This window comes from Gavialis gangeticus, unplaced genomic scaffold, assembly GCF_001723915.1.
Source record: "Gavialis gangeticus isolate Ggan-Ray unplaced genomic scaffold, GavGan_comp1, whole genome shotgun sequence".
NCBI lineage: Eukaryota > Metazoa > Chordata > Crocodylia > Gavialidae > Gavialis > Gavialis gangeticus.
In genome coordinates, this window is record NW_017729011.1 from 5794949 (window position 1) to 5809595 (window position 14647).

Here is a 14647-nt window from a genome sequence, read left to right on the forward strand (position 1 = left end):
GGGGGGGGTTTGTGGGCCTGAGCCAGGCTGCAGGGCCAGCTGACTCTGCTCTGTTCATCCAGCCTGTGGACTGGTTCTGGACCAATAATCTGGCCCATAGGGCAGATGAGTTTGACACCCTTACCCTAGAGTGTCTTGCAGAGTGGCTTTATCACTAACAGGTCCAGAGAGGTCTTGCTGCCCCTCTATGTGGCGCTGGTCAGGCTGCAGCTGGAGTACTGCATCCAGTTCTGGGCACTGCACTTCAAGAAGGAGGTGGAGAACCTGGAGAGGGTCCAGAGGAGGCCACTCATATGGTTGGGGCCCTCCACGGCCAGCCCTATGAGGAGAGGCTGAGGGACCTGAATCTCTTCAGTCTCCGCAAGAGGAGACTGAGGGGGGATCTTGTGGCTGCCTACAACTTTATCAGGGGCCACCAGCAGGGACTCGGGGAAAGTCTGTTCACCAGGGCCCCCCTTGGAGTCACCAGGAACAATGGCCACAAGCTGAGGGAGGATAGGTTTAGGTTAGATATTAGGAAGAACTACTTCACGGTAAGGGTGGCCAGAGCCTGGAATAGGCTTCCCAGAGAGGTGGTGCTCTCATCTTCCCTGGAAATCTTCAAGAGGAGACTGGATAGGCACCTGGCTGGGGTCTTATGACCCCTGCCACCCCCAGTGCTCCTTCCTGCCCATGGCAGGGGGTTGGACTCAATGATCTGTCTAGGTCCCTTCCCACTCATTGATTCTGTGATTCTATGATTTATGGGATTGCCAGCGGACAGAGACCAAGGTCAAAGCTTGCACGTGTGAAACTTGAGTCACACCAGCTTTGTTCCCCTCCCATGCCAGTACTCTTGTAGTGCACATCATTAAGCATCACAAGACCATGCACTCGTGTACCATTTCTGTGTGCCTGGCAGAAATGCATTTATCAAAACGGCTGCATCTTAAGTGCATGTGAATGGTACCCACAAAAGCTGACTTGGGAGGTATGGGGACTTGGCAGCAAGGGCCACCCCCTCCTCTTTCAAGCAGGTATCTTAGCCCATAGCTTTCCCCTCAGTCCATTTCATGATATTCTGCCCAGTAGCATCAAGGTGAACTGGACTGACTCCCTCTGATCCTTCTGCTTTTCCCTGCAGGGATGATAGTGGCATGCACAGTAGCTGGGATATCTGCTTTAATCGTGGCTGCCATCTGTTGGTGCAGGTAAGCTCATCCTGGCAAATTGCCGAGTCTCCCCTTAACATCAAACATGACTTCTATGAGGTGAAGGGACAGAAGGTTTTAGAGCGAGAGAGGTAGCTGTCATCAGACTAGTGACTTGACACTGAGCCCTTTGCTGGCCAGCCCCCAAGAAATGCTCACTCGCGCACATACATGCACCTGGCATCAGACACTAGATCTGATGAAGTGAATTTGGGGTCAAACAGCTAGTATTCTAAGGCCGAGCAAATCTGTGTGCCTGAATAAAAGGCTTTTCCTTTTATTCAATCCAGTTAGTACCATCCAATTAATATACCCTGGCAACAATGTTGGCAGGAACCTCTTGGGTCTGTTAAGATGTGGGTTATGGTGACACAGGAGCCCCTGTCACAAATAGCTCATAACCTAAGTGCAGGGGTGTCAAGCACCCTTGGCCTTGCCAGCTGAACAACTCGCCACTGGTAGAAAGTGAGCGGTAGCAGCCTTAAGCCCCAGGTATCCCTCTGGCAGCCACAGGGTTAATTTAACACCGTTGCAGCTCATCCCACCCCCACAGAGTTGTGCCCCAAAGGGAAATCTTGATCTGTAAATTGGGGGGCGGGTGGGGGTGATGGTTCACTCTTTCCTTGTTATTGTTTAATAAAGAGGAGACGTGAAGTGCCCATATCGGAACAGATGGTGAAAGGGGCATTATCAGAAATAGAAGGATGTTCATTTTTAAAGCATCTTTATCTACTGTTCTAAAATAACAGGTCCAATAGCGCTGGGGGCCAAGTACTTCCCAGATGACAAGCACCCCACAGGGAGGGACTCTCTAGAACAGCAGTTCCCAAACTCTGACAGATTGCGCACCACCAATTTAAAACGATACAACTTTAAGTACCACCAGCAAATTTTTGTCATGTAAAGTAATTATAATAACTCTGTTAACCCGTACCACTGACAGGTTCTCTGCGTACCACTGGTGGTACCTGGACCACAGATTGGGAACCGCTGCTCTAGAACAAAGTCAAAGTGCTTAGCCCTGCAGTGAACAAGGTAGAGCTCATAGGGACATAAGAGGTGCAGACAGAAGTGACATTTTTTGCCTGATCTGGCCACAGAAAGCAGTTTATAGCTGTGACCAAACACAAGCGCATAGCTGCAAACAGCTTAAAAAATGGCCGATTGGGTGAAAATCTGACCCCTCTGTTGCATGAGGTATCAAATAAAGATGTTACAAAAAGTAGGGTCTTTTGCCACTTGTGTTTGCAGAGCTCCCAGCCTGTCCCTGTTCTCAAAATGGGAGTGGGGAAAGGGAGGAGAGGGACTTCAGTATGGGGGTTTTTCAGCCCCCCTGAAGGGTGGGGCAGGTGTCTTACCTCCCATTCTGAAACAGCAAGCACTGGCAGAGAGCCTGGCCATAGCTACGGGATCCTGGCTGCAGGCTGATTCCCCTCTCCCCTGGAACCAACAGTGAAATTCTGTTTCTTCTGGGGTAATGTTGTAACTCAGAACACTTTGCAAAAATGTTCCGAGTTACAGCTGGGAGCTGCACTTCCGTCTGCACCCAAGAACTGCTAGATGGGATCAGCCCCAAAGTCCATCCAGCCCAGGCCTGGCCTGCACTACAGAGTCCACGTTCAGAGCTCCTGTGCAGTGGCAGAACGCTCCATGCTGCTGCGAAGTTATGCCCCCTCTGCTGAATGGAGCAAGGTTTCCATTGCCCTCCCTTTAGCAGCGGGTGCCCACCCACGGTTCACTTGGCATCATGGCTGCTGAGTAGAGCCATGTAAAGTCACCAAAATGCACAAATGTGCACATTCTCTGGCTGCTTGGCAATAACACCTGTCTGTCTCACCAAAAGTTCTGCCAACAGATCATGGTAACTAATCAAGGTCCCAGTGGGTGGTGTTGGCCAGTGACCAAAGGAGGAAAAAAAACATACAGGAGGCAGGCATAGGCCTCCATAATGGTTTCCTTGTGGTTGTGCCACTGAGGGACTAGCCTAGGTGTTGAAGCTTGACATTTTTCATTTTTCCTTGTGAGCCTGGAAGCATTGAAAGTCACTTACCATATCAGTGTCCCTGTATCTGTCCACTCCCTCTTTGAGCCTTCCTAAGGTCTTGGCCTCCTTGCCACCTTGTGAGGGTGAGTTCCACACTCAAATCACATTCAGTGCAAAAAGCAGCTCCTGTCACTTGTTCTGAATTTGCAGTGTGCGCTTTCACTGTGAACATCCATGTATCTTGTATGATAAGAGAGGGAGAGCATCCTCTAAGCTGTCCATAGAAACCCACTGGCCCAAGTCACCGCTTTGCCTCTCTTCAGCTACAGGGAGCCAACAGGCAATTGAAATGTTCCAGCATTTCTCTTTCCAAGCATGTCAGAAAGCATTGGGGTTTTGTGTATTTCCGTGACCTTGCGTGCCCAGTACCAGCAGGGAGACGGATGGACTGGGAAGATGTCTCAGCATGCACTCAAATACCTGCCAAGGCAGAGGAAACCAGGCCCTTAAACTGTTCCATGGCAAGCTTATTACATGGTAGGGGCTGGATGTGCTGCTGCAGTTGCAGCCCACAGCTGGGGTGGGTGGGTTTATTTTGCAGGGGGATGGCACCAAAGACTGACGAAAACAGTAAGATTGAACTTTGGGCCTGTCCCTGCTTAACCAATGTCTTTCCTCCATGGCAGGCTGCAGAAAGAGATCAGACTAGCTCAGAAAACAGACTACTCGGCTCAGAAGCTATCTGGCCCCCTGCCATATGACAAGATCTCGGTAAGACATTAGGCCCCTTCTCCCCAATCCTCTGGCAAGGTGGTTCATTGTTAACCCCACTGAGTTGTGCCTGAAAATTAGCAAAGTAGAAAGTGGGGAGAATATTGCTACCAAGATGCACTTGAGTGGTGGAGAGCCTGGGCTTCCAGTCGTTTTGAATTTGGGCCAGTGTGCTTCAAAGTGATTTCCAGAGCAGTCAGTGCAAGGCACTGTGGGACTGCTAATGGAGGACTGCTACAGCTGTTAGAAGCAAAGCACTGTCCACACATGCTTTGTCAGCTGCCCTATGGTAACAGAGGGCTTGTGTCGCCCTGGGAAGTAGTGTTACAGCCACGAGAAACCTGGGGTTTTGTCACTTCAACTTTTCTGTGGGGATGCAGGTAAACTTCCATCAGCAAAGCTTTCTACTGTAGAGCAGGCCTCAGCTGCTCTCTGCAACTTTGGGTTCATTGTTGCTGTTTTTCTTTTTGTAGCCAGGGGATAAGAAGCTGGCTCAGAGTGCCCAGATGTATCACTACCAACACCAAAAACAGCAGATGCTCTCCATGGAAAAGTGAGTGACTCTTTTCTGCTTACAGAGAAGGCAGCACCTGTTCTGCATGTTGCCACTGTTAACAAGCCTCAACCCAGACTAAGAATTGCCCAAAAGCCTAGAGCCAAAAGCCAAACTCTCTGAAGGGGTTCTCAGTGCAGGTCATGAGGGGCCAAAGCAGGGAGCAGGGCTTGAAGATGATGCAAATCCCCACTGGCTTTGCTTAATAGCAGGAGGTCCACTTTGCTAGAGAGCAGGCTGGGCTTCCACTGTTGAATCCAAGAGGAAATTACCCCTCTGAATTTCACACACACTCTTCTATGTGCCTTCCACACTGCAGACATAAAGAAGAACCCAAGCTGCCAGACTCTGCATCATCTGACGAAGAGAATGAGGATGGAGATTTCACTGTATACGAGTGCCCGGGTCTGGCTCCGGTAAGTTGGCAGCTTGGGCATTTGATAAACCAACTCTTGGAAGAACTGGTATCTCTGTGATATACGGCCAACTAGCTGAATCCATGGCTGTGGCCAGTTTTGGTGGAGAACTCTATATTTACAGGCAACTATGAGGAAGTTCTGTCCTTTCAGGGATTGCAGATTTTTTCTCTTTTTTGCAATGAGACCTTTAAAAATGACTCGCAGGAGTTAACCCCTCCTTTCATCCTCCCTTCACACCAGCTTGGGGTATGACCGTCTCCCAAGCCCAAAGGTACCTCCCAAAAAAGGTTCACAGACACCCTGTTCAGAAGCAGTGCTGCTTCACTTCAGGTTTCCTTGGAAGTTTTCTAACATAGTGACTTTCTACTAAAAGATCCTGATTTGCCAAATTATAAACACTGGAACATACTGCTGTGAAGCTTCCCTGGGAAATTGTCACTAGCATCAAAATATTTATGTTAGGGTTTTTGTTTTTAACATTTTGACTCTTCATCTTTTAAAAGTCCAAACTAAACGTTTTGTCCATGTCAATGCAAGTTTTGTTTTGTTTTGTTTTTTTAAATGTTTTTTGGAGAAAAAACAAGATTTCTCTATCTTGGTCTGATTTGGGATCTTGCACAATTCTGAAACTTGATGTGCTAGATGATGGTTCTTGTTTTCACAACTTAGCTGTCCTCAGTGGGTCTCCATGATCAGCTGTTTCTGAGGCCCAAACACTCGCTGGCTGTGCCTGATCAGTGATCACTGGTTCTGACTCTTTGCACCCCCACACCTTCCCAGAACAGAAGGGGTGAGCACTTCCTCCCCAACTCCTCTCCACGCAGAGGCAGTGTGGTGTTAATTAGGCCAGATAGGAAAACTAGATCTGTTCTTCACCCCCTTCCCCAGGGTACTGACCAATGTAAAAATCCAGATGAGAGTTTTTCTGACTCATTTCTAGGGGACCTGGGTTTGCCTCCCTGGACAATGGCAACTCCTAACAGCCCTGTTACAAGTTATGGTGTAAAGGACACAATAAGTCAGAGGGGAGCTTTACTGCAGCTTTTCACATGGTAATAGCCATCCCTGCCAGGCCATCAGGACCTAGATTAAGGGTCATCATTACATCTTTACAGGCCCATTAAAGAGCTGTTTATCCCTCACTGGCAGTCTGGGGAATGCACAGTCAGTTCCTGTCAGATTTCTCAGCAACCAGGCCCTGCCTGGCTGTGAAGCTGACTCAGGATTTAGTTTTAAAGCTGACCAGAAGTAGCTTTATCAGAATGGGACAGCAGTTAGGTCTCTGCAGGGCAGCCATTTCCTTTCTCCTCCTCCCCTGCTGAGAGTCAGAGCCATCTGCCTTGTTCTTCTAAGAGATCCCCAGCTGTGTGGGCTCTGCCTGCCCAAGCCCTCCCCTGACATGGCCTGGGGCTGGTTGAATTGCATCTCTTTTGTCACTTGACCAAGCCCAGGTCAAAACACTGGGATCAACCTAGCAAGCCGTTGGCCAAAATACTGCCACCGCAGGGAGGAGAGGCAAGCATTTGGCAGCCACTGGAGCCTGTAGCACTTCCACGTGTGTTTCCCCTCGCTGGGAATCTAGGAAAAAGTCTTTGTGTGGTTCCATCTCCTGCTCCAGTCCGCCCCAGAACGGAGCACTAACATCTCTAGGGTTGGTGGACAGAGCACTGGGTTCAGGACACCTGGGTTCCCTGCCCAGCTCTGCTACTGACTCGGGGCAGGTCATTTCCCATCTCTGTCTCTTCTCCTTTTGGTCAGATGAGTCTGTCTGTGCTCTTTGGGGCAGGCATTGTTTCTTGTGGCCTGTGCACAATGGGGCCTAGATGTGGTTTCTAGGGAATGCTGTACTGAGGAGATGGTGTGGGGGGGACTGCCCTAATAAATGCTGTGTTAGTGTGCCATGAGGCTGAGAACATCTTGCTGTGAACTCTAACCCCCTGGTTTTTCCCCAACCGCTGCAGACCGGAGAGATGGAGGTGAAGAACCCCCTGTTTGACGACTCTTCCTTACACCCTCCGAATACCAAGCTACATCAGTAACCGCTCCCTTCTGAGCTCGCTACGGACTTGTATGCACAATGCCAAAAACCAGCCTGGGCAGAACTCCAGAAACTCCCCTCCTCCCGAGGGGCTCTACAGATGAGGCCGCCACCGCTGCTCCCACCAGGATCCACTGCCGAGCTGTTAGATGTCCACCGAATAAACACCTGCTCACGGCTTGGGGGAGTCACTCTTGGCGTCCAGTTTCTCATTGTTCTTTCTGTTGTGTTCATGTACCACCCCCGCCCCAAATTTCATGCCCCATGTTCTCTGCGCCATCCCAGCTGCTTGCTAGTTCCCAGGCCTCCATGGGGCCTCTGGTTCCTCTGGGGGGCAGGGAAGAGCAGCACAGGAGGCAGCAGTGTCCTCACCTTGGGCTTCTGTTAGTCCTTCCTCACTTCTGGTGAAGGGAGAAGAGTTGTTTCAAAGCACAAGGGTCTCTAGAGAGGATGGAGGGAACAGGGAGACACCGACCTTGCTCCATTGCCCTCGGTTCCATAGAGCATCTCACCTTTGCCAACAGCTCCAGTGCTGGCACCCACAGGTGGCACAGCTTAGAGCTGGCACAGTGGAAGACTAACTCTGTCTAGTGACTTGGGTTCCCAGATTTCACCCCCTCCTTTGCTCCACCAGCAGAAATCCTCCCAGGCCCTGGGGGGCTGGAGCAGAGTCAGCAAGCTGGAAACGAGCAGAGGGGAGGTTGAGAGAAATGGCAAGCAGCCCTCCCCAGAGCACCCTACCCTGGGCATGCAGATTTTCTTGTCGCAGCCACCAGGATTGTCCCATCCTATCAGCTATTGGCGGGGGGGGGGGCACCCATGTCATCCCAATCCAGGCCTGGGTTTTGGCCTCCCTGTTTTGGGCAGGCCAAAGTCAAAAAGGTTTAGATGCGTTTTATCCCTGGGGGCTGATGGTAAGAAGCTTGCCCTGCTAATGGTTGTAGCCTGACACAAAGGGTTTTATAAACTCATTAATCCATGTTTGTAGCACTTTTTGACAGAAAACCTGGCCAAGACTTACCTTCTGGGACTCCTTCTGTCCTTTGTATCAAACCGTTTGTCCAATAAACCAGCTGTTTGGGTTTCTGATGGTGGGTTTCTCCAACAACTGCTGGCTTGTTTTGTTCTTCAATATAAGTGATATGCCTGGGCCTCTCCTGCTGTTTACAGGGGCCTTTCTGGTTGCTTATCAACTGCTAAGCAACAGAAAGCCAGGAGCAGCAGGTGCATTGCTAACCTCGGACAACTATGGATGGACATACTACTGCATTGGCTTATTGTCAGAACCCACTGTCTGGCCACCTTGGTCATTTCCAGGAGCAAGAAGGGAACCCGCAGAGACATTTTGTTTTCCTATGGAAAGAGTATTGTGAATTTTACTGATAAACCCCAGTAAGAAATAACTTTACCATGTGTAACATCATCGACATGACGAGCATACTCAGCCTCGAATGGGCAAGTTGCAAAGTTAGTTGTTCAGAAATGTTAAATATGTTATTTTTGGGCAATTATTGCTCCCTGGTGCATGCTAAGGGGGGAGGGTGAAGAGGAAGGAGGCTCACCAGCTATCAAGAAATGAGGTAGAAATCTCCACTTGTTTCTGAAGTTTTTTCCTTTCCCACCTCCTGCAATAGAGAATGGGGGAAACCCAATGTCCAGCCACTTCAGAAGTGCTAGTAGCAGGGCCCAGAGACTATTCAGCTTCTTGCCCACTTTTCACCTAAATTCCTAGCCAGGATTTGCTGTGTCTCATGGAAATGAACCTTTTCTGTTAGTGAGCACGTGGTGCTTGCCCAGTCCAAGGCTGCCAGGAGCCCAAGTGTTGACAGCTGGTTTGCACAGAATGCAGATTTCCTTTCTTCATCATCTTTAACTCACAAGCCTGGCCTATTGCATGCTGGGCCTTGCAGTCTTGGCAGGAATTGCCTCTGTACTGAAGATGAAGATAGTTTTGGGTGCTGCTACAGAACTGCCCAGGCCAGATCTACCTGATGGTTCACAGGTGTCACGGATGAAGCAGCACTCTTTGCGAGTGTGACAGGCAAGCACAGTCAGTCCGTAGGAAGCAGGCCCTTCACAGCTCGACTCCGTTTGGAGGGCAAAGTGGGGAATGGTGGGTTTCCTCTCCATGTTGCTAACTGCCATTGAAGCATCCTTGTTTTGTTGTAGTGGTTCTCCCCATGGCTGGCCAGATCCAGTACATGGAATCAGCAAGGATGTACAGCCCAGCGTTGAGCCTCAGGTCATGTTTTGCACGTGCGGGTCCGCGGTAGACTCCCACGGGTGGAATGCCGAGTTCTCTTTGTGGTTTCCTGCCCTTGCTTGTCCATACGCAGCCCCCACTTTCTCTCTCCAGAGAAGAGTTGTATTGTTTGCATGTGTGTGATGCACATACAGACTTGGAGATGCTAGTGAACCGGACTGCATGAAGCTGCCACAAGGCAGAGCCTGGCTGGAGTTTGCATAGCACCAGTTACAGCGTGCGTGTGAACACCTGCGTGAAGATGGCATGTCAGTCCTCAAATTAAAGCCTCTATCTTGTTTTAATAGCAGAAACTGTCACTTTACAGTTCCTGGTTTTTGATCGTACTATGTTCAGTGTGGTTTCTTCTTGCACCCCAGCCCTAAATGTTGTATGGATTGTAGTAATTTTAGAAGAAAATTTTATTAAATGACCATATTTCAACCTGATGTCCAGTGCGTGGTTTGGGAGGGGAAGGTTCTTTATTGCCATGTGGTGGGAATTTTAGTCCTAAAAAGAATTTCACCCCAAGCGCCAACAGCTGCTACGGTTGGGATTCGGAGCTGTGAGCATTTTCATACATACCAGTGCAGGGTGCCAAGGCCTTTCCAGTCAGTGCCTGCACTGTTATACAGGTGTGGGGCATCCTTCCATCAAATAGGGGGCAGTTAGTTTTGCAGAGTCCTTCCCTGTACTTGGCACACGTAGCCAGTCCTTACAGTTGTTTTATTCCAAGGTGGGCTTTTAAAGTGTTCCCAGCTGCGTCACTTGTAAATGGGCATCCCATGCCCTTAGTGAGCAACGTGGAACAAATCCCATGTCAGTTCACATGGTGGCTCCCTTATGAGACTGCAAAGGCTGTACTTTCCCAAAGAGGGGGGTGGGAGGACCACAAAATGCATGTTGCGGCTGAAGTACCTGGAGTTCTGTCCCAAGTTCAGGTGGACTGGGTTCTGCAGTAGTTTCAGACCCTTCTGCTCCTGTTCCTATTTCCTATCACATAGCCTGACTTAATTGGCAGGGAGTTGGGCTATGTCAACTTTTTCCTCCTTACAAGCTGAATGTAGTAACTAAAAACGATCTTTCCATAGAAAGTGCTGGGCAGTCTTTACAATAGGCAGTTTCAGCACCAAGAGTATGAGAGACAGAGAGAGTTCCCTGTTCAATTCTGTGTCTGGAGCCATGGTAGCCCCAGGAGGTACAGATGCAATGAAACCCCAGCATAATTAAATTGGAACGTGCTCTGCATAGATGGAATCTTAGTTTTCTGATGCTAAACTTCCAAACGGGTAGAAGCAGCAATTGCAGGCGACTTGAAAGACCTACATTTTGGGTGACTTTCATGGGGATCCTAACAAGCACCTCCTTGATGCCAGGCAAATTTGCAAGTCCCTGCTCTAAATTTCAGAGCCATTAATGCTTGTCAGAATGGTCACAGGGTAAATTGTTATACTCCCCTGATGTCGTTCTCTGAAACATCTGAGCAGACCTGACTGAAACTCTCCCAAACAGTTTTAACATGAGGCAAACTCTAGTAGTAGTAATAAATAAATAAATGTTGCGCTCAAATAGTGTTAAATTTGGCAAAGTTACAAGCAATTAAAAACTAGACTTTCCAATGGAAAACCAACACAAGCATCAGCCAAAAAAGAGCATCAAATCTGAAAACTAATTTTTTCTCACCCCGATTCTCAAACATGCATGGGAAGAAGAAAGATGGCCAGGAAGGATTTGGTAGATATTCTGCTTAATCTATATTCACAACCCAGCGTCAGCTTCTGTTGCTAATGGTATGTCTACACTGCAAGCAGAGTGGAGAGGTGCCTGAACTAGTTCTCAACAAGCTGCCTTGTTACTCAAAGCAGTGTAGCTACATCTACATGGAGCTGAGTGGGTTATTTTACCAAGTTTAAGAGGTAAGTCTGGTATCTACACCACATTATAGTGCACAGTGTAAGTATATCCTTAATCCACCCCATCACTGTCCTTTTGAATGCATGCTTTTCCCTGTGTGCGGAGGATATTGGAGCCTGTTGCATGTACATCAGTTGTAATAGCTGAAAGGGGCTTTACTTTCCATCACAAAGTACCACCTGAATCCATGACCAATGAATAGTGCAAAATGATCTTACACAGACTTTTCTAGAGCCTTAGCCAGCCTATGTCTTAACTGCATATCCATCAGATTCCCTGGGACGCCACATCACTGGCTGGTCACTCGGTCACCATCAGCACATTGCCCTCAAAATTCAGCATGATTTTCCTTCATTCAGTTTAATCTCAGTGCCTTGTTATACATCCCTCAGCCATCCCCTTCACTCCCAGGGCTCTATCTCTGCAGTGATAACTATCATGTCCCTCACTTCCTTCTCTAATTAGTCATTGTTTAGCCAAGCTAAACATATTAGTTCCTTTATCCTTTTGCTCCAAGTCAGTTCCTTCTGCCCTTTGATCATTCTAGACCAAGTCACCGCTGATACCATCTTTATGATTTATGCCACCGTAACACTTAAAGGGCATGATACTATTGTCTGCTATTAGTGTATCAGCTCTGTCTGTCTGTCTTACAGTAACGCACCTTCCTGAACTGTTTGCAAAATCTGTGGGAACTTTTCCTTTAAGTCTCTGTTCCTTGGCATTTTACATTTTGCTGCAAACTCTTCCACCTTTTCCCCCAAATTACTTGTGGTTGCTATATAAGCACCTGGGTGGTATTGCTAGCTGAGGGACTCCTGGATCTTTTTGCATTTAAGTGCTTCATTTCTAACCCTAAACTCATGCCGCTCTGGATGAATTTGTCTACAAGGTGTCACTGTGCTGCCTAACCACCACACCAGACAATTTCTCGAGAGCCAGCACAAAAAAACATCACGGAGAATGCAGGTGGAGCACATCCATTAGCAGTCTGTGTTTCTGGGGCAAATGCAAAACTAATTGTCCCAATGCATTTGATTTACTCCTGGCTCACAGGCAACCATCATCCTGTTTTTATAAAGGCAACCTGCACCAGAATAAGTAACCTGATGTACTTTTTTTGTTTCTTTGGGTCAAGACTTGGAAAGGATTTTCCTTCCCTCCTCCAGTGGAAGGCGGGTGTGTGATGATGATGTGATTTCTACACTGGATGTGGTTTTACAACTAGGAATTCAAGTAGGGTCCACAGTGAGGCTCTTCATCCCTAGTAGCTATGTTAATATAGCTGCTTTGAGCAAAGCCTGAGTGAAGTGTTGTTGCACTGATACATTTTTTGCTGCAACACTCCCAAGTGTTTTTTTTTATACCAGCGCAATATATGTCCCCTATGTGGGACCTACCTGGTAATTTCTGTACCAAGCCCATCCGATGGGAGCTCAGACATGATTTTTGGGAAGAGTTCTTACATACTTTTCTAATGGTTAATAGCTTTTCTGTTAAGAACTTGCTCCTTATTTCTAGCATGAACTTGTCCAGCTTCCAACCACTGGATCTCATTTGGTCTTTTGCTCCTGAAGAGCTGGCTGGCATCACATATATCTCTTCCCTAGCAGTTAGTTGAACATGTTCAGGTCACGTCTTAGATATAAATCTTTGTATGGAAGACTAAGTATCACGGTAAGACAGGGTGTTTGGATATTGTTTTTGGACCCCTCTTCTGAATCCTCTCCAGTTTTCCAATCTTCTTTTGAGGGTCAGTATTGGAACTAGACCTGGTATTTAGTTAAAGTCTTGCAAATACCATTTGCAGAAATAATACTGCCTCCTTACTCTTGCATTTCTTTGTATTAGCCCCTCCTGCACTGCCCTGGGAAATTCCTGTTCAGTTGGACTCTCCCATTGCCCCAAGTCCTTTACAGAGTTACTGCTCTCCAGTCATCCTCCATCTTGTACGTGGGGCCTGTCTGTATTCTTTGTTCCTGAATCGATCACTTTGTCTTCAACTGTCAAAAGGCATATTCGAGTACACGCATTTGACTAAGCGATCTATGTAAAAACCATATTATTTATTGCTTTGTCAATTTGTCATCTCCATATTTCATGGGTAAGGAAATTTGGTTAACCTTTGTTTTCTTTTCTTTTTTTTCTTTCTTTTTTTTTTTAAGAAGGTCACCCTGTTTCCACTCTGATTTTTCCCTAACCTTTTTCATGGTGCTGCTAACACGTTGAGACTCTCTCTCCAGTTGAAATGTTGGAACTGTCTCTCTGAACAGGGGTCTTACTCTGTGCTGAAGATCTGTGAGCTATTATGTTTGTCTGACTAACCTCCTATTAAGTGCTTCTGTGCATTGTCCCATTCACCCTACTCCATCCAGCAGTTCTGCCTGCAGTAAGGAAATTCATACCTCAATGCTTAATCCAGTAATCCATGCAAAGCACACCTTAGTATGGAAGATGATGCTTTGCACCAAGACAGTACATCTATATTAAGGGGTTGTGTGGGTGTAATCAGGATAAAAAACCATAGGACTTGAGCCCTGGGTCCAATTCTCTGCTCAGCCGCAGACTATGGGTATGACCTTGGGGGAGTCACTTAAATCTGGGTTGTGGTTGCCCACTTGTGAAAAGGGATAACTCTATCTCTTGAGTGCAGTGGCCAGACACTTTACTGAGTTGGGTCACATGTATATCTAAGAAGATTACAGAGTCACATCACTGTGAATTGTGCATTTGTCGGAATTAATGTATAAAGTCCAAGCTATAGTGGACCAGCCTCAGTACTTCATCTTGCCCCAAGCTCAGAAACTACCAATATTCCTTTCTTCTATCAGGTGCCATCAAACTGCATCTTCTCAGCTGAACCCCTCACTTAATCTTTCCAGAACAAAACAAGAGCTGAGCTCTGTCTGCAAAAGCTGGGCATCAGGACACAGCAGGAGGGAGGAGGGCTGGAAGGGGGAATTTACTGCTTTCTTTTGCAATGAGTCAGTGGGAAACTTGAGGGGACTATGTGAGAGTGGCCGTACCTTGCCTACCACTGGCCTGTGCTTGCTGCTGTCCTAGGCTAAGGAAATGGCCTTGCTCGAGGGACTGGCCCCCATGTCCAAGCACAGGCATAGCCACACTCCAGGTCCTATTTCTACTCCTGGTGCACCCCCATGTGCCTATGGTGAGGGTATCTGGGAACAAATCTCATCATTCTTTGCATTGCAGAGCTGAGCCACTCTATGGTTTTTCTCAGTGAATTCTTGGAGAGCTTGTCTGTCTTTCTGGGCACCAGAGGGGAACTGTGGGAACACAGTGGGGGACTAGTTTAGCTTCACTGGAGGTGGACTGGTTACCAGCCTGAGGGAGAGTGGAACCTGAGTATTAACATGTGCTCCTCCTAGCCAAGTTGGCCAGCTCAGGTCTAAATGCCACAAAACTTAGCTAAGAGGTGATGGAAAAACCCAGATCAGAGAGCGCTACTTTCGTCTTACTTCCTCTCCCTATTTAATTGCCTTCTCTTCTTGGGGATAGTGTTGCTTGGTGGGTCC

The 14647-nt window shown here is 47.8% G+C and overlaps 1 protein-coding gene across 1 annotated transcript in view; it reads left to right on the plus strand.

Annotated features, from left to right (window-relative positions):
* The window catches only part of NPDC1 (neural proliferation, differentiation and control 1), a gene marked incomplete at its 5' end in the record, with an annotated part of 59264 nt that extends 49623 nt beyond the window's left edge, over nt 1–9641 (plus strand). Inside the window, 5 exons of the mRNA XM_019510440.1 lie at nt 1124–1190; nt 3861–3945; nt 4419–4498; nt 4818–4914; nt 6879–9641. Of these exons, the coding sequence (XP_019365985.1) occupies nt 1124–1190; nt 3861–3945; nt 4419–4498; nt 4818–4914; nt 6879–6956 (407 nt within the window). The remainder of the gene's footprint in view (nt 1–1123; nt 1191–3860; nt 3946–4418; nt 4499–4817; nt 4915–6878) is intronic.
* Between the last annotated feature and the right edge of the window lie 5006 nt (nt 9642–14647).